This window comes from Lepisma saccharinum, chromosome 7 (genome assembly GCF_977018435.1).
Source record: "Lepisma saccharinum chromosome 7, izLepSacc3.1, whole genome shotgun sequence".
Lineage (NCBI taxonomy): Eukaryota > Metazoa > Arthropoda > Insecta > Zygentoma > Lepismatidae > Lepisma > Lepisma saccharinum.
The window spans coordinates 3,641,891-3,662,590 of record NC_139235.1 but is presented as its reverse complement, the minus strand read 5'-3'; the positions used below and the strand labels follow the sequence as shown (position 1 = coordinate 3,662,590).

The window sequence follows — 20,700 nt, the reverse complement described above, 5'->3', positions numbered from 1 at the left end:
ACCAGCGCTTTAAGTTTTATACGGTTTTCTAATAACGTCAAAAATGATATGTTAGCCAACGCAACGTGGACCAATAGAAATCCAAGAACCAAATTCTCTAGAACATTCTCCCCCCCTACATTTCAGCCACATCATTTTGCGTGTTGTGTTCGAAAATTCACAAGTTAATGCATCGCATCATTGTTACCTATGCTGTTAACTGGCTATGAAATAAATAACCGGAAAATTCATTGTATTTTTTCTCTGCCACCAAGCATACGTATTTGTTGAATTTGTGTTATTGTGTCAACATTATTATTGTTAGTTTTTAAAAAAACAGGAAGTACATCCGCCACTGTGAATAGCCAGAAATGCTGCCCCTCCCAGTCATCCATCTCTCTTACAATAGCGTGTGTGTGTTGGCAACTCTTTCTAGTTGACGGGAAATGCTTTCCGTGTAAAATACAGAGAGGGAGAGGGAACGAAATTGTCGTTTTTCTAGATATCCACAGGCAAAAGCGTAATATTTTTTCAAATACAATATGACAGTCGCTTTTCGATACCGAAAAACTAAATACAATAAGTATATATATATATTTACAATATTAATATTTATTTAACAATATCTACCTACGAATTTGCCTCGAACGAAAACATGTCATAGAAAAACATTTTTCCAGCCGTAAATTCAAAAATTTTGGCCGCGCGCGCGCGCGTGTGTGTATGTGTGTGTGTGTGTGTGTGTGTGTGTGTGGCACATCGTTCCCCCGAGAGAGAGAGGTTTACAAAGGTCACGATATACAAACATTGCCGGAGTTGGAAAATTACGATATGGCGCATTCGCTCATTACTGTTGTCAGCTATAAGTTTTTTTCTCTCTCTCTAGCCCTTGCCAACTAAAAAAAAGGTGTAGGTAGGAGTTGGTAACACTGCGAGAAAATAGAGATCATGCCTTACAAGAAAAAACCATTAAGGCGATTTTTACTTGATGACGTTGAACCCGTGCAGTGTTACCACCCATCCATCTCTCTCTCTTTTACGGCAGTGCCGGCTCTCCTTGTTTAGTATATGTAGGTTGACAAAAATTGCTTTATGCACTGTAAAGCAAACCTCAAGCAAAGTTGCCAGCTCCTTGCTTTAGGTTAGGTTAGACAAAAAAAAGCTGTAGGTAGGCTGTCGGCTGTTTAACTCTTCCCTCTCTCTCTCCCCTCTCTTTTTTTTTGTAAAAGGCTATGGCAAAAGTACCAGTAGGTTGGCAACCTTGCTTTATGCACTGTAAGGCAAGTCTTAAGTAAAGTTGCCAGCTCCTTGCTTTAAATTAAATTAGACCAAAAACCTTGGTGATTTTTTTCGAGTAAGATGTTGGTAATACTGTGTCCGAAAATAGGGGGGGGGGTTTATGCCTTACAAGAGCAAACCATTAAAGCAAGCCCCACCGAGCTTTACTTTCGGGTGTAGTGTTGGCAACACTGCGAGAAAAAAGTTGCCAGCTCCTTGCTTTAGGTTAGGTTAGACCAAAAACCTTGGTGATTTTTTCGAGTGAGGAGCTGGCAACACTACGAGAAAAAGGTTGCCAGCTCCTTGCTTTAGGTTAGGTTAGACCAAAAACCTTGGTGATTTTTTCGAGTGAGGAGCTGGCAACACTGCGCCATCAAGTGAGGATTATGCCTTACGACAGAAATCCATAAGGAGCTCCTCACTTCAGCTCCTCACTTGAGGGCGTTCAACTCTCTAAACTGGACTACTGAGCACATACCTGTTTAATTTAATTTGGATGAGTTAACTTCTGAAGCCTGCCATTTCCGAGCCTTCTTCCGGTGTAACTACACTGCCCTTTGAGCCGTAGCTGCTGCGTTCAGGTGGCGGAACGAGCAGAATACTAATTAAAACAAATATGTGACAAATATATATATAAAAACAACGTGTTGAAGCTATTGACGGCGCCAAAGAAAAGACAGAAGAAGAAGAACGTGGAGAGTGCAGTGATATTTTACGGGAAGCAGCAGGCACGTATCCAGGAATTCCTTTCGGGGCGGCGGCTGAACACCATTTTTTAAAGGGGTATCACAATTGTATGTTTAAGGCCAGTGGTGGCAATTGGGTTCCAAAATGTGGGGGCGAGGGTGGGCAAGGAGACAAGCATTAAGAGGCCATAGTGTGATAGTGTGGAGGCAAAAGAATGGGGAGCAACTATCTCCTAAATCGTCGCCACTGTTTAAGGCTGTTTTTGTTTGTTTGTTTGATTTGTTTTTATTTTACTTCGCGTTTTGTGCCTCTTGGCTAAGTTGCGAAAATGGGGATGAGGGATGAAATTATGAAATTGATGAATGGACATTTACAAACAACCATGCCCGAGCGGGATTCAAACCCGGGACCCCCAGCGTCGCAGCGCGATGTGCTAACCACTCGGCCACAGGGTGCGGCGTTTAAGGCTGTCATTTTAATAAGAACGTGAAATCGGGACATTTTTTACCACTCAACTCCTCTGTTTCCATGCATTAATATTGTGTGCCGGAACCATCTTAGTATGTATGTTTGTCCATTTCTTCTCATCAGGCATCAAAACATCTATGTACCAGAAGTGTTTTTACGAAGGTATTACACATGCACGGAATGCACAATCCACTCGACAACGCAAGATTCAAACTGTGTGCTGGGAACTGGAATCAGACAGTTCACGAATATTTCTCTCTCATTCGAGTCTGAACACCACTAATGTGTCTTGTCCTCCCATGTTTGCAGCTCTTATAAAAGCCGAAACCCACCAAATTGTTCATATTCATGCCTAAGCACTCGCAAGTGTCCAAAATTGTCTGTTGAGTGTGTGTCGAACCCAGTAGCCTTAAACAAAAGTATTTTTTTATGCCATGAAATTCTCGGACTGCATACACAATATTTGGTCCTGATACAACCAAATCATCACTCAAAACTTTGATTTTCAGTTGATCTGTGCAGCTTATTTCTTTTTTAATAAATCGCTCCAATGTCCAGCCCGATACTGCCGAAATATTCACTTTAGAGAGAGAGACCTTCGTTCTCTTCGTCTTTTGACCCGAACTACTCGTAGCACTACTCGAAGTTCCGCTGTCCTCAATGTCTTTAGCTTTGGGAGCGAACTGGAACTAGTGGTAGACTTCGTTACTTTACGGTATTTAGTCCATTTCATTTTCGAATCACTAGATCTTATAAAGCAACCAATGGACACTGACTGATCACTAATCGACGGTATGAATTGTCACACTTACCTCTGAAGTCTCCACCTATTCTGTTGTACAGATCAACCGGGAAATTGAAACCGCGTATTAATATCCTCATTATATTCTAGAACGTTTCGCAGATATCACGATTCGTAAATATTGCCAGTAGTTCGACCCCTCTTTTTCAAGAACGTTCCCTCTCGCGCTTTCCAGAGATTAAAAAATTACAATGAATCCGAATCGCCCTACCTGCGGCGCTACCTTTGTTGTGCAGCTTCCAAATGCTGACAAGTCTCTTCTACATAGTGTTCAAGTTCGCTACGACAACACCGAAAGCGTAAGAAAAGTTTATGTGCAATATTATCAACAACAGGGTTATAGAACATTCTCCGTCTTGCCTTGATAAGTATTTCTCTCCTAAAATTATCGTCACATTATTCAAGAAGACAAAAACCTAATTTTATCTAGTGTAAAATGAAAACTTTCCTGGTGGGGGGAGTCCACGAGTTACCATCCCCACCTTGGATACGCACTATTAACAATAACAGGGTTATAGAACATTCTCCGTCTTGTCTCGATAATTATTCCTCTCCTTAAATTACCGTCACATTATTCGAGAAGTCAAAAACCTAATTTTATCAGTGTAAACTGAAAAAATTCCTTGGGGAGCGGGGGGGAGGGGCCTCGAACCACCTGATCCCTACCTTGGATACGCGCTATTAACAATAACAGGCTTATAGAACATTCTCCGTCTTGCCTAGATAATTATCTCTCTCAAATTATCACCATATTATTCAAGAAGCCAAAAACCTAATTTTATCTAGTGTAAACTGAAAATTTTCTGAAGGGGGGCTAGAGCCCCCTGATTCCCACCTTGGATACGAGCTGTTACCAATAACAGGGTTATAAAATATTCTCCGTCTTGCCTCGATAATTATTTCTCTCCTTAAATTAACGTCACATTATTTTATTTGACACCCCAAACAAAAAATCTCAATTTATCTAGTGTAAACCGAAAACTTTCGGGGGGGGGCTTGAGCCCACTAAGCCCCCTTGGATACGTGCCTGGGAAGCAGTCACGTTTATTACACCCTTACATTTACATACAATATTATAAAGTTCTGCTTTTAGATCTCGCACAATGCCTTTTTCACAAAAATGGGCAATCTCGCATTTTTTATATCAATCAAGCTGTGATATTTTAGATTTCTTCCGTTAGTTTTCTGATAATAGTTTTCACAGCTTTCCATAGCATTTAGGCATGATTTCAGTTGACAAGAACAAAATTATATTATTTCAAAACATAGAGCAAAGAGATCCAACGCGCTTAAGTTAAAACTCCCTTACATTGGAAGCCTGGAGAGAACAAAACAGGGGTTCCTTCGTAACACGATTTCTTGAAAACCATTTTACACATTTGAATCAACTTTGTGATAAATTGATTAGAAACGATGAATCTTAACAGTAAAAGTTGTAAGTTTTCCCTTGCTACTATATTTTAGAAGATATTCGTTGTCAAATTTCTCAATATTTGCATAAGGAACCAGCCTTTTCCGTGCCGAGTGTTTCGATGGTGACGTCATGCATCCACGGACAACTGCGCATACGATCTGCGCCGCCGAACGAGCACCCCCTGGCGTTGAGTAGCGAAATCAAACGCTACTCAGATCGAGATGTCGATAACTCCACTCTTTGCATCGAACAACGTAAATGTAAGATCGATATTTTCAACTCTCGAACGAGTAGATTAGATTCGCGTGACGTAAAACAACGTCATTTGATATGTGAAAAAATACACGTATTTTGTTGTTTGTGAAAGTCGCAATACTGTGACATGATTTTATTAATAAGGTTCGTATGTTTCTCTTAGTGATGTGTGTTATTTTGTAGTCATCACCAGATTTAGAAGAGAAATGCTGGTGACCTTGGTGAATTAATTTGCTATGTCATGATAACAAACTAATGGAAGTAATGCTACTGCCATTATGATTATCAGTTAAAAATGTCGTGTATGTTAATGTGAGGTAAATTTGTATTCTGAAGCAAGCCGATGGAATCGGCATAGTATCCCCCCCCCCCCCAATCTTTTCCTTTCTCATGTATGTATTTCTCACATTCGAGCTTTTCCTTGTTTAGTTTTGGTTGCTACTTCTATTTGCTAACCTGACATTCCGAACTAAATGCATACGAAATCTGGCGTAGATCTGATGTGACAGTGAACAAAAGTTGTGTTGCAAATCAGAATTTCTAGTACCTAGCAGTTGCTCTGGTGTGTCCACGAATTTTGCACTGGCTTATTAGTATGACAGACGGTAGTCACTCGAGCTAGACAACAACAAGTATACACTGAACTCGGCCCAAGTTCCTTTTGTTTTATTGCGATTTCATCATGCTACGAATGTAATTTTTACATGGTTCGATTTCGATTTATGTCTGTTAACACATACTGCGGAGTTTTGAGATCACTTAATATTTTGTTCAATATATGCTATCGTGGTTAGGTTAGGCAGGATAGGTTTGGTTCCCTTAGCATTAAAAGAAAGTCCCTTCATGCATTCTACTAAGGTTCCGATTTACTTCTACATTCATTCCCACGCTTCTACGATATTTACTGTCACTTGTCGGCGGAGAATATCTTGTGAAGAGTGTAAGGTGATTTTCAAGTTGTTTTTTTCAACATAAATAATTTTTTTCGAGTCCAAACAGTGCTCATTACTTTAAGGAAGGTTCAAATTTCGTGTGACAATGATTTCCAAAATTCTACGATAATTAGTGTTTGTGCTAGGAGAAATCATAAAACAATCGGAACCGTTACCATCCCCAGTGTGGAGCAGTTTTCATATTTTGAACGCGTGCGACTTACTCACTATCATATATAAGCATAAAATCAAAATTTGTTATTTACTTACGTACAGTGAGTATATACTTGTCAAAGACAACGTTTTGGTGGCAACTGCCCCCTTCCATATTTGTGGCCACATTTACGGTTGGTTCCTCAATGAAAGCACGCAAAATCCCATTGGCTAGCTTCCCTGTGGGTTTTTTATCGGACAGCTTAATTTCCAATAAAATGTCTGCATCCTTGGTTAACATTAACATGTATGACCAGGGCTCGAAAAATCCCGGTCGCCAGGTTGCCATGGCGACTAAAAATTTCAGCCTGGTGACTGTGATCTTATGCTGTAATATGTACGAAATTTTGATGATTCTAAGTTCAAATTGCAGTACAGCGTAAGTAAGCAAATTATATATTTTTTTAAATCAACGTTGTGAACATTCCAGAATGTCAGTAATAATTTCTTACTCTTTGTCCCCCAACACACCGTTTCCTGTTTTCTCGAATGATTTAGTGATGTTTTGAATACCGTGATGCTCAGCTTCTTATACAGTGTGTTTCAAAATTTGCACAACCCAAACTTTGAAAATGTATATCATGAAAACCGTAAGAGATATTTACACCGGGTTTTCTGCATTATATAGTCTCATCCATTGAGATATTTTTCAATGCTTAAAATTATCAGTTTTTTCCATACAGAAAATTTAGATAAATTAATAACTGGCGGAAGGCAGAATTAATTTTTTTTCAGAAATGAACTTTTGAATGAGAAAAATACGTAAGATATTATCGAAGGGTCATAATTAAATGTCTGATGACTGATGCCATGTCAATCTGTCATTTGCGACCAATATTGGTCAGGTGCAACATTTGATAGATTTTTTATTGGCGATTTTTATGGGTTGAGTGAAAATGTGCCATATTTGGGACATATATTATGGCAATGCTAGCAGGTCAAAATATTTGATTTGATTGATTTATTTTATTTTACTTCACGTTTTGTGCCTCTTGGCTATTTTGCGAAGATGGGGATGAGTGATGAAATTGATGAATGTACATTCACAGGGACAACTGGCGTCGCAGCGCGATGTGCTAACCACTCAGCCACAGCATCCGGCAGGTCAAAATATTGTCAACAGGCGCACGTCACATGTGCCTAAGTATTGGCTATACATTTACGTGAAAAATCATAAACCAAGATTTTGTGCCGAAATTGGACTCTTGACAGAATCCTAGTCTGCCTCTGTTTACACTGAATGCTCACTTTCGATGCTACTATGCCTATTCTTTTAATTGATTCAGCATGGCATATTCTTTGGAGCAGCGCGTGTGCATTGCTGAAGAGTATTTTACTACTCATTCTTACACTCATGTGCAAGAGGTTTTCCAAGAAAAATCCCCTGCTTCTGCTGTACCTCACAAAGCAACTGTTTTACGACTAGTCAAACACCAACAAATGATCCCACAAATTAAGAGTTGGTATTATTATTGAAGATTAGGCACACACAGAGGATGTACTACGTAGAAATTTTCAGCGAAAAATGCAGGCTCGACCAGGACTCGAACCTGGGTGTCTGGCATACCGTACGATATCTCTAACCACTGAGCCAGCCTGGCCTCGCCTGATTTCTCGGTGTCGATGTTTTACCTGTGTGGAATAGTCTCTGCCAGTGCTACCGCAACGGGATCTGTTGCCTTTGAAACACAGTAGACTTTGACGTTGTCTAGTTCCTCCCAGCGTTGATATGTTAATGCATTTTTCGCTGAAAATTTCTACATAGTACATTTCCTGTGTGTGCCTGATCTTCAATAACTAACAACTAAGGAACAACCAGGCAACATCGAAGTCTACTGTATTTCAAAGGCAACAGATGTCGTTGCAGTAGCACTGGCAGAGACGATTCCACGCAGGTAAAACTGCGACAGCGAAAAATCAGGCGAGGCCAGGCCTGCTCAGTAGCTCAGTGGTTAGAGCAATGGCACGGTATATCCGAGACCCGTGTTCAAGTGCTGGTCGAACCTGCATTTTCCGCTGAAAATTTCTACTTTGGTATATATTGTTGAAAATCAATTCTCAGATGTTTTCAGCAAATTAACAATATTTTTTAAAAAATAATGTAATTGCTTTTATTTGGATACATGCTAACATAAATTTATTAACCCAGTGATAGTGTACATGATTAGTTTAGTGCAGAAAACCTGGTGTAAATACCTCTTACGGTTTTCATGATATACATTTTCAAAGTTTCGGTTGTACGACTTTTGAAACACACTGTAGTATGCACAATTGCTAGCAGGTAGTTTCCTGGCACCTAGCTTTGAAGAAAATTTTTCAAGCACTGTGTATGACACTTCTTCACGTACCATGTTCCAGTGGCGACTCGTGGCTTTTGCGGAGTGTAGGAATACGTTATGGTAAACTGAGGAAGGTTTGAAAAATGCGTTCGATTACATTCACACGTATTGCTTGTACTATCCATTGCATTTAGAATGTTAGCTGCAGGCCCATTCTCAAGGTAGGGCATGGGGCCTTTGCTCTTCATTTTGAACTATGAAACATTTAAATGTGAACTATAAAAACCGACGAAAATAACATTAACGATATTTCAGATTTTGCAAGAATTTCGATTTTCTTCCCCCTCCCTGTCGTCGTTGGATTGACGATAATAAAAAGTGCTGCTTAAACTTTGAAATTATGCTAAATGCTTCTAAAATGTGCTAGGATTTATTATTATTATTATTTTTTTATGGATAATTGTAATTTTGCATCTACTTTTCTAGAGTTTTGAACTTGCGTTAGTTATTATTAATAGTTATGTCTAGTGTAAATTTTCCACAAAAATTGTTTAAAATGGTGCAACAAATGACATGGATTCAACATAGAAGGGTTTGAGAAAATTGTTTACCACCAACTTTCTACCGATTTCTTGACGAACTAAATCGGGCAGGATGAAGAAAAGATAGAGGATGAATCGTGGCATGGTTGTAAATAGCTTTCCACTGGATCGGCATACTGGCTTTTGTTTTAAACATGTGCGCTGGTGAAGTAGAAATAAGATTTGGACACAATTTTATTATTATTTCCTGGAAACATTCCCTTGAATTCGATTTCCCTCTCCCAGAGATTATGCAGATTATGCTAGATTTTACCATTATTCCAAAAGCAGGGTGCTGAGTGCCAACAAAGATCAAACTGTGCTTGGTTTAGTACCATTTTGCTGGGGTTGGCATCTCTGATTGTGAGGAAAGTCATGCTGGTTCCTCGGCCCTCACCGATCTTTGCAAACCCCTCCCCCTCCCTTCACTGCCCCTTCCCACTCGTTATCCATCTGTCCATAGGATGACCGTCGAGGTTCCTCAGCATCAGCGAGCAACAGAAAAGCCTGTAACCATAGTCTTTGGGCTGAGGCTGGAGCGAGTGAGAGCAGTTAATTCTTGACAGTTGCTAACCTAGGCAATTGTTAGTACATTCCGCTCATAATTTTATAACACGCATTGAACTCCTAAAAAGTAGAGAACTGGAAATAAATACAAATGAACTGTAGGAAGTTCCTCACTTCCTACATGGAGAAATTGCCCCTGCCATGTTCAAAGAAAGTGTACATACAATGGTATACAATTAGCTCGAAAGTGTAACTTTTTTTTTCAGGCAGAAGAGTTAGTTGTGTGTCTTTCAAAGATGTTTTGCAATGTCATGATAGATTTTCATTTTTTAAACAGCATATTTCACATTAGTTACAAAGTGTTTCCATTTTACTGCTGACAGTTGCCAATTCTTCCCATACATGAACTCCAGGTTAGGTTGAGAACCACTTTAGATAGGATTTGGTACATTATTAACCGTAGCTTACTCGGGGGGGGGGGGGGAGAGGGGGGAGGTGCTGTCAGGGCGACCATCTCTATTTTATGGATTTTTCAACTTAACATTATTTATAAAAATTGGAAATAAATATTTCTGTATTACTTTTGTTCATAAAAAAACATAAATTTAATGTCAATAGGAGGCAAAATACACTAGGTTGGCCTATCAGGTGCCATCTTTGAATACTTGTTTTTCAACAGTGAGAGTGTAGAATTGGTTGGTAATGATGGTAATTTTTGTAATTATTATAATTAATAAACAACAGCAACTGTGTGTGACACTCCTGCAAGAAATTGTTATTATTTCTTGTTCATTATGGTAATTTTTATGATTATTATAGTTAATAAATACCTACACAAATATAATCAACGAAGGAAGCAGTGATTCAATAATAAAATGTTTTATTTTTATTTAAATTATGAAAAAAGTATGGGCCTCTGATGCTCCCCCCCCAATCCCCAAGTAAGTAACTTTCTCATCCAGCATGGTTAAGCTAGGTAATCACAGTGTAGGTGCAAGGATGAAGGACATTTCTTCTGCCTTCTTCCAAGGTTAGTTACCGCCTCCCCCTTCACCATTGGTTGTTTAAAGATTGCAATGTTGAACCAGGATAGAAGGCCATTTTGCAAACAGAGACTGTTGTAACAGTGCAGCCATGTTTGCTTTCAGAACAAATTCGACAGGAAGTCCCTGGCTGTTAAATATTTTAGCTGCATGCATTTTTATTTCTTTCTGCATTCAGACTTTTTCTTTTTCTAATTATAGTATTATATTTCCCCCATTTTGTTTTTCAGAAATTGTGTCCATCTAAGGTGGAGTGGAGGGAGAACTAGTTTTGGAACCACGATGCTCAGCCAAGATTCTTGTAAAAGATATTAAGCTGCAGTTCCACGATGGAAATGCAAGCGTATGCCATTTTCTTTGTAGCAGTGCTATTAGAAGCTAGCTTTGTATCCTCTTCTTCTTTTTTGATAGTAAGTATACATGTACGTATTTGCAGTGCTTATTTTTCATGTTTATTTGTCAAAAGAACTACTCAAAATTGGTATTGTTCATAATTGATTTTGCATCCTTATAATTATGCAATTTCTTTTGTTAAAATAAAATATTAGTGTCATTCTCACCTGTAAAAAGGTGTCTCGGATTGAAATCCTGGCCTAGACGTTGGTGTCATTTCTTATTTCATCATATTATCCTCATCTTCGCGATTAGCCAAATGTGGCAGAGAGCTAATTAAAATAAACCAAATCAATCAATCAATTATCGAGATATTTTAGAATGAGTAATCTTGAATTCCAGTCTGCGCATTATTTGTCTTGGTCAGTTTATAAATACTGTCAATGCTTCTTACAACATTGCAAGTACCATTCATGTTTTGGATTTTGCTCAGGCAAGACTCTCAAGTTGTTGTTTTCAAGTCGTCTCTCTTAACGAGGAAAGCTAGTGGCAACCCTGCCACGTGCCCCTGGTAGTTATGTCAGTGCAAGCATCTGCTGTGTTGGGTTGCCTACGTACAGGATAGATTTTGAGCGCTTATAGCGCAGAAACTAAGAGCTTATAAGGAAAAGTTACTTGTTTTCATGATATCTACCAGCACCCAAGCGTTGTTGAAAGAGTTTTGCGACACCCTGTATATGATGATATATATCATATATATGATAATATGAAGAATTTAATATATTATATATATACGAGGGTCACTATTTATATTTTGAGCCTAACAATGAAAAAACAGGAATTTGGCATTGAAAACTGCTTTATTTTTTTTCAAAGTATTCTCCTTTATGGTCAATACACTTTTGCATTCGTTCGAACCATTTGTCAAAGCAGTTTTTCCAATCTTCTTGAGACACCTCCATAATATGGTTTTTGAACGCATCAACGGCGTCTTCCGCCGATGAAAATCGTTGTCCACGCAATTTATTCTTGACATTCGGGAAAAAGAAGAAGTCATTGGGTGCCAAATCAGGACTGTATGGCGGATGACCCATCAATTCGATTCTTTGACTGTTCATAGAGTCGGTTGTTAGACGAGATGTGTGACAGCTGGCATTGTCTCGATGAAGAATGATCCAACGATGTTTGTTTGTTTTCCGTATTTGACCGAAGACCTCTGGCAAACAAATTGTTGTGTACCATTCAGAGTTTGACCGTTCTACGTTCCTCTAAAGGCACAGTTGCCACATGACCAGTTTTCCCGAAAAAACAGGTGACCATTTGTTTCGATGTGCTTCGAGCGCGAACAACTTTTGTTGGATTGGGTTCATCTTGAAACACCCATACAGTCGACTGCTGTTTACGTTCCGGCTCATATGCATATATCCATGATTCGTCACCTGTTACAATCTTATATACGTCTTTTGAAGCACCACGATTTTATTTATTGAGCATTTGTTTGCACCAATTGACGCGAGAGTCTTTTTGAGTTTTTGTCAAATTGTGTGGGATCCAACGAGAACATACCTTTTTCACAGCTAAATGATCATGTAATATTTTATATATGCTGGTGGAACTAATGCCTATGGTTGCCTCAATCTCACAGTATGTCACATGACGATCTTGCAGTATTAGGTTTTGCACAGCATCAATGTTTTCTTGAACAACAACTGATTTTGGACGACCTTCGCGAATCTCGTCGGTGAGCGAATGGCGGCCACGATTAAATTCGTTATACCAGCGTTTCACAGTGGCAAAGGATGGGGCTTCATCGCCAAATGTGGAAGTAAGTTGATCGATGCACTCTTGTCTTGATAATCCACGTCGAAAATCGTAAAAAATCATCGCACGAAAATGTTCACGAGTTAATTCCATTTTATTGTTGTCGCGCAATCTCCAAGGCAACATAAACAACGCAAATGAAGCTATTGACAAAACATTTAAAGTACGTTATGGTCAATAATGCCAGACGATTCCGTGCAAACGTCAAATCACACCTAACTTCAAGCCATTTTTGTTCTGTACTGTTTTTTTTATTTCTGATAATATGTTGTCTAGGATTATGAACTCACTATAGCTGTATTATTGTATAATTTTTGGAAAATTGTTATTGATGATGACATGCTTGTTGATGATGCACATCCATTTTGGTCCTATTTACTCCTCATTAGTGTTCATACTTCTGGTTCAATTTTCTATAATCCTAATTTGAATTTCTTTTACAGGATGATGTGAGTTTTTTACCTTATTTTTTATTCTGACAATGGACTGATAGCCCTTTGCTGTTTTGTTCGTGTTATACAATTTTAGTGCACCTAGGACTGTGTGTTTATTTCTGTTGTCAAGTTTAATTTTTTTCGTAATTTGAAATGAGCAATGTCAGTTTCTGTTAGAGGAGGAAGTCAACTTTTGCTGCAACCCTCCCCCTTCCCTTGTAGTGCCTTTGGTATCTGATGTATACAAGAATGACTTATCCAGCTTGAAAACTGGTTTAACATCTGTTGCCTTTGTTCCTTTTTACAGACTACGTTTGAAGAGGAATGCGAGAGAGGCGAAGATATTAATTATGGTAAGTACAGTTTCTGTATCATAGTTTTAACCCTAGAACACTATCGTGTTCCAATATTACAGTGTAACTAGCGCTACTTAAATTTTACGTACATGAAGGAATCTATTTTTAACACAACCTCTACATCATGAAAACAAGATGACAATTCTTTTTGAATATTATTTTGTTTATTTTCCTTATATTGGAATGTTATTCTTCATAGTAAAATGTATAAACATGGTTTTATTTAACATAGAATATTTTAAGAGAATGTCTTGATTGACAAGCCCGTACGTACATTAAGAATGAAGGCGAAAATTTTGAACAATGAAAAACAAACAATAATAATATTCATAATGCTGTAAATAAAGAACGAATGTAATTTTAAAGTCTTACAAGAAAATAGTGCATGCTTCTAAACTTTTGTTTTCAAAATCTAACTATCCAAATAGAATTTACGAATGTCAAAATTACATGAAAGATTTTTCTAGTTTTACTACAGCTACGTAAAATTGACGTACAGTGCACAACATAACAAACCAAATCAAGACGATCAGTGCTTGCACCCTCCTTACCACAGTGCTGCCTTGCACTGCTAGGTGGAGGGGTGAGTGAGTGCGAGGTGGAAGGTAGGGGAGGCATTTAGCGCGAAGCATACGTAAATTTTACGTATGATAGTGTTTTTGGGTTAAAGAACAAGTAGTGACTTCCACATAAATTATTTCAGTGCCACTACATTTATCTTGATGTTTCTAAGAATTTGTCATTAAAATGGTGCTTCGTGTAAGATTGTGCATTCCGCTGTTTCCACTTCACACACAGAGTGAATTAATACATTGCAACGTTCCTGCCTGTGTGCAACACACTGAACGCTACACACTACACCACAGATGATGCAAAAGTATATCCATGTACGCTAGCTTGTAACCAGCCGTAGACATGTACTCAAAGTATCTTAGGGTTTGCGGGGTTTAGCAAAGAAAGGTAAAAGGTCAACCAGTACAACTTTATTAATTTTTACCCACACCTGTAAATTACTTGTTTAGCACACTTACACCAGATGCCATCACTGCTCTGAAGGTCTAGAAGATAGGGAGGACAGGACCATTCATTTGTTCCTCACAGTGAGGTGCCTGGGGAGTATTTGGGACCTTATTTAATTTAGGGCATCAATTTGTGCATGTAGCCAATAGCCGCATTTGTAGTAGTCATGTGTTGTGCCGACAGGGGGCAACGTGCGAAGGTGCCAAAGTGAAACGCGGGACCCCGTGGAATCGCAGAGGTGTTGGGAACAAAGGACACCGTGGGTCACTCGGACTACTGCAAGGGAACGGACAAGTCCGTTGGTATGTCCAGGCAGTAGCAAGACACGACAAGGTACAAAGGATAGGTCCGAGAGCACCCAGGAGACTTGGGCTTACGTCGCCTAAGGGAGCAATCCAAGCTCGTATTGGACAGATGTGGTAGTTAGGTTATCTGCTTCTCTTTCTTTCCTCCTTCCTTCCTCCTGGCTTCTCTGCTATTGGAACCTGGTTGGGGGAGCATCCAGATTAGATCAGGGGACCAGGTCATTCGCAGTCGACTGAGCTCCGGACCTCACTGTTTCGCTTATATACTGTCTAGTGGCACCACTGAGGTGGCTGGAGAAGATCGGAACTAAGCTCGCTGCACCGTTGCAAAATCCCTACAATTTAAGAGTTGCAACTCATACGTTATAAATTATCATGTTTTGCTTTGTAAAAACCACTAGCGTGTGGTGATACAAGCTTAACACTTGTGTGCTAAACTAAACACATTACATTAAAGAGTTTACAAGACAAAGAGATTCAACAATGCAAGTTACATATTATGCAACAATTACTGCACAAAAGATAACTGAATGCGTAAGCCTCGCAGGGCCTTTAGCATGCTTTCTTCAACCAAACCTTGTGTGCCAATCTAAATAGGCTACAATAAACTGTGCAAAACAATATATGTTTCATGCTTAACAACAATGCACTCAAAATTAGATAAAACATAAACCAAAAGTGTAAGCCTCACAGGGCATTTTGCATGCATTAATAATTATATATTAAAGAATATAGCGTTCACGCAGGATCGCTAAGTTTGGTGACCACGCAGGGTCGTTACAACATTGAAAGTAATTAAGTGCGTAATTCTCATGTGGTAGAGAATTGGAGCAAGATCATGAAAGGGTCCAAATGTTACAATATAGAGCCTCGTGTATATTTGATACAATGTACGGGATTGGGCAAAATTCATAGAAGCAGTGCATTCATAATTTTACGACATCTGAGAGGTGAAAACGTCACTTTGACATCATCAGCTGTTGCCTAACTGCAGTTCTTTTTTTTTCCCCCAAAGTTTTGTTTCAAAATGCGGAATACATTGTCTCTCAGACCATGCTGAATTTATATTTAGCTTTATTTCTCGCACTCAAAGGCCGTGGTAGATCTGTCTTTGTGGCATCTGACTACCATGCAAGAGACCTGGATTCAATCCCCAGCCGGGGAGAACCAGGATTTTTTCCACTTGTTCAAGCGGCTCTGGTGCCCACTCAGCATCGTTTAAAGTGGGTACCTGAAGGAATCTGGGGGTTAAAGTTGGCCAGGGGCATGGTGCTGATCACCTTTGGCCGAGTTCAATAAAGTGTGGGGCCCTAACTCCACACTCCCTATATGCCTTCATGGCAAGGTGCAAAGCACAGGGGAGCACTTTACTTTAGTTTACTCCTCCAGTACCTTTCAGTTAGGGTACTTGAAGTCACGTTGAGACATACCAGTGTGTTTTGTGTTATGTTATGCTTCAGTGGCTCATTACTCATTTTCAATTTCAGCTAAAGAGTACATATTTGAACTCCTGCTCTTCTGTCCACATACAAATGTAGAAATTTTAAGAATTTACAATTTCAAATAAATATAGAAGCCATTGTTGCAATTTTTGACTGCTTTTTACCTGTTTGCATACATCATATTATGTTTCTGTAACTAAACAATAATAATTGACTGCTGCTTTACAATAGTCTTCTATGTCAAGTCGAGTGAAGCACATCACAAATTGAAAATTGCAAAATGGCTAGTTCACAGTTGAAAATCAAAACAGTGGCCTGCCACCTCTCAATAGTAGTCATTAAAAGGTCATAGGTAAACCTCAGAAGTTGATGAAGAATAATCTTTTTTTCTGAACCTTTAGAATAATGCTAAACCTGATATCAGTCCATTTCCCTTCAGTTAGAACCAGAAAACAATCATTTTTATTTTGCATTTTTTGACTTGTAGATCATTTTTCATTATTTTTGAACATCTTTATTGCATTTTTCTTCATTTTTGAGGTTTTGTTTTCTTCTTCCTTGTTGTTTCTTGAATTTTAAATGCATTTGCTAACATAATTTATGTACTTAAATTTCCTGACATGTTTTTTTTTAGTGTGTTTGTCATTAATCGAAAATATGGTCAATGGAAATGCACAATATTATTTTTAACTGAAAGTTTGGCACTGGATTAAATAATTATTTGAGGTACATTTTTAATTTACTACATCACTTAAATACTTTGGTGAAGCCTTTAAGGTTCCTGTGCTGGCCACTATAATTGCTTTAATCTTGGGTTTTATATACTGGGAGTCTCACTCGGAGGTAGCCCCAGAAATTGTTGTCTAAAAAGCGTAGGTGAAGAGGAAATGCAACAAAATTCGTACCAGATATAACTGTATATGTGAGAAATGAAGTGAAATCACATGAGGTGCTGGAAATGTCCTCCTCCAGCATCTAAACACTTTTGAACATGACATTCCAAGTTTGTGAATGTGTCTGCCAAAATGTCAGGTGTCACTGCCTGGATTTCACTACAATAAATTGCTGAAACCAACGGCAAAATGTCATACCTTTATCTTAGTAAGTCTCCTTAAGTTCATGAACAACTGTACATACTAGGCATACAGGCCGGCCTTCTTCGCAGCTCTTTGACACGTGTTTCGGGATAGTCCACTTTCTTGCGATAAATGTCGGAAGAGATTTTGTGGGAGAGACTAAGAAGCCATTTTTTACGTCAGCCACTGTTTCTTCCGACAGTTTTGGGCAGCTCCCACCGTGCTGATCCAACACTGTTCCACTGGTTTCCAGCTTCTTCACTATCATTTGTATGGATCGTTTAGATGGCAGGTATCGACCACCAAACTGTTCCAGAAACATTCGCTGACATGTCTTAATGAATCCACTAATCCAATAGTGTTTCACAAGGAACACGCACTCTTTAACAGAATAGCGATACATTGTCATTACTTCATACTTCGTGATTTTTTTGCAGAGCTATTTTCGAGTGGGACATCTATTTTAATCTGATGGACGCGAAACGCAACTGTATTTTCCGATGCTGACCAATTACTGTATCGAGCAAGTTCCGCTCTGAAAGGAGGTAAATTACTTACACAGAAAAACCTTGAAGGTAAAATAAATAAGCTGGCTCCTGTGGCCCGGGTTCGTATCCCGGCCTGTGAGTGTCCATTCATCACATCATCACTCATACCCATCTTCTCATATTAGCCAAAAGTGGCACAAGAAGCGAAGTAAAATAAAGCAAATCAATCAATCAAAAATAAATGAAACCACATTAGCACTTAATTGCTTTTTTCCCCTTTGCTTCAGTAGTATAAAACACCAAACAATTTTATTCAACTTCTCTGTTGTAATTTATGAAAAATCAAGCTTTCATTTTTTGAGCGAAAATTATTTTTAGGTTGAATTATTAATAATTTTAAGATAATTCTACAGGTCGTTTTTTGAAATTTTTTAGGTCATCAACTTCCAAGCCCTAGTCATAGGAATAAGAAAAATGTATCGTGGCAACCAGCTGTCTTGCGTAAAAGATGCATGTCACCATTTACAGCTGTGTGACACTGGCCCTGTTTTACCAGAATGCATTTGTTGTCTAATTCCTCTTATTGCCATCTCTATTTTTATTTCAGATTGCAGTGAAGATTGGGATACATGCAACAAGGATTACAATGAAACCAAAAACTCCATCAGCTTGTACAAACCTGACAGTAGTAGCATGCTAGAGGTCAGCTTTCAATTGGCCAATTACACTGCATGTTGTCACAAGGAGTACAAGGTGCAACTCCATGTTGCTGAAAATGTCTCGAAGGACGAATGTCCCAGAATGGACAATCTGCGTGAAGTTCATTCAACGAAGATATTTGAGACAAAACCATGTACGGAGAAGATTTTAGATTCAGGATACAAAAAGGTGGGTTTTTGTTTCTCAATATAATTCTGTTGTTATTCTTACTCATTTCAACTCTGAATATATTCTGCTTAACAGTGTCTGGAAGGTGCTATAGTTATTATTTTTACTATTAATATTTTTGAGTAGCAGTTGTCTAGTCTGTAGGACATCTAACTGCCATGTGGAAGACCTGGGTTCAATTCCTGTGGTGGGTGATTTAGATCAGAACTTTCCTGGCCTTGTCCCTGCATGAAGTGGCTCTGGTGCACACCCAGCCTCAAATCAATGGGTACCTGGGGGTAAAGGCAGCTGGAGCATGGTGCTGATTGCATCACCTTAAAAAATTGCTGAGATCGAGAATTTATACCCTTACATCTCTTAAGTGTGCCTTCATGGCGTGATGCTATTTGCATGGGGAACTTTGCCTTTACCATACCAATAATAACTGTTACTAGTTACTTTTTTAATCTTTAGTTGCCCAAGCATCTCGATCGAGATACCCAAATGTAACCCTCACTGTCCCAAGCATCTCGATCGAGATGCTGTGTCAAGGTCTCAGTTTTTACATTATAACTTTTCTATTTTTGGCTAGAATTTCGATTTTATTTTTTTATATTGTTCCTAACACATGTATTTAACAGAACTGTTTCTTTCTTTTTTTCTTCATGAAAATGGAGGTGAAAAGGTGGGAAAAGGGACTTCTCTTTTGCGTATCTTTTCAAGGGAAAATTTTTGCCGACAAAGGAAGACGGGCTTTGTTGTTCTAAAGCAATGCTTTTCACTCCCACCTGTTAACTGCATTCGAAGGAAACTTGTTTATCAGTATCCGATGTCAAAATGAAACTTTTCCGTGATGGTGCAAGCAGGGGGTGGGGGAGGGGGAAGACTGGTTGTTGAATCTGCGTTGTGAGAATGGAATTTCGAAGCGTGCTGAAGGAAACCTTTTTTTTTTAGCACAAGTGTCCACAAGTTGCAACAGGGGTTACCCTGCATTGTCTAAAAATAGAATTTCAAGCAGCTGTAAGAATCGGCCCTCATTTTTGACTGCGTTCTAGCTTTTCGTCCATGAATGTTGTGCGTAGGTGTCGTTTTGTGCCCAAGTACGAGGAAATTTTTTGGGTGGTGACAATTTTTTAAAATAATTTTTGGGGGTTTTCTCCCTTCCCCCTCCATATATACGCCAGATTTGCATAAATTTTGCATTTTGTGCATTTTGACATTTTTTTTCGGATGGGCGGGGGAAACACCATTTTTTTTAAGAAAAGTATTTTTGAGGGGATTTCCCCCCTTTCCCCCTCCATATACACGCTGAATGTGCATAAATTATATATCGTCTGAATCTGTGAATCATTTTGCGTACAACGGTATATTTCTAGGGCATTTAGTTTCTGAGCTATAGTCATTTCAATGTAACTCTGCAGTTTGCTCAAGTCCGAAGCTTGAGACAGTGGCATACAAGCCTTTTGTTTCAGGGGTACAACTCGCGTAATATTGGTCATATGACAAAAATCAAGGGAGTTACATGTGAAAATGGCCTTGGCTCCAAAAGGTTAAATGAGGTAATGAGTAACAGAATTAACAGTTCTGTATGTTTCAACAGTAATGAGGAAAACTATGGTTTACTACACATACACACACACCTATATACACACGTACATTTATTTATTTATTTTGGAGCTGGTGACTAGCTTTACACCCTCAAAAATTTCACCTTTATTATGTAATCCAGGGGTTGTCAACCTGGGGAGCGTGCCCACCCTGGGGAGGCATTGGAGAATTTCAGGGGAGGCATGGTGAGCAATGAAAAATATATACATGAATTACCCCCCAAAAGAGTTGTGACAAACACAAACCCATTGTTAGGTCTCAGAAATAAAACTTCTGCAACTAGTTCTCTCTGTCACTCATTAATTGTGTAATGATATAGCTTGAAATTTTAACTGCAGTGAGGGCAGAATGCTTTGTAATGTAGGCCTATGAAGCACTTTTTTTTAATTAATGAAAATGTTCTATCAACAAAACCAGTATTAGTATTTTTTAATATCTGTAATAATAGAAGCATTATAAAATATTCTTTGAGTTAAATTTATTAACCCTAACAGCACAGTAGAATTTTTGTA

The 20,700-nt window shown here is 38.7% G+C and overlaps 1 protein-coding gene across 3 annotated transcripts in view; it reads left to right on the top strand.

Moving 5' to 3' along the window:
• Window positions 1–4,927: 4,927 nt before the first annotated feature.
• The window catches only part of LOC145989684 (uncharacterized), a 173,595-nt gene continuing 157,822 nt past the window's right edge, over window positions 4,928–20,700 (top strand). For all 3 annotated transcript variants that reach the window (XR_014441882.1, XM_083124907.1, XM_083124906.1), the window contains exons 1-4: window positions 4,928–5,027; window positions 10,669–10,848; window positions 13,334–13,379; window positions 18,321–18,601. Coding sequence is in view for 2 of the 3 variants with exons in the window: in XM_083124907.1 (XP_082981033.1) it covers window positions 10,768–10,848; window positions 13,334–13,379; window positions 18,321–18,601 (408 nt within the window). In the remaining variant the exon portion in view is untranslated. The remainder of the gene's footprint in view (window positions 5,028–10,668; window positions 10,849–13,333; window positions 13,380–18,320; window positions 18,602–20,700) is intronic.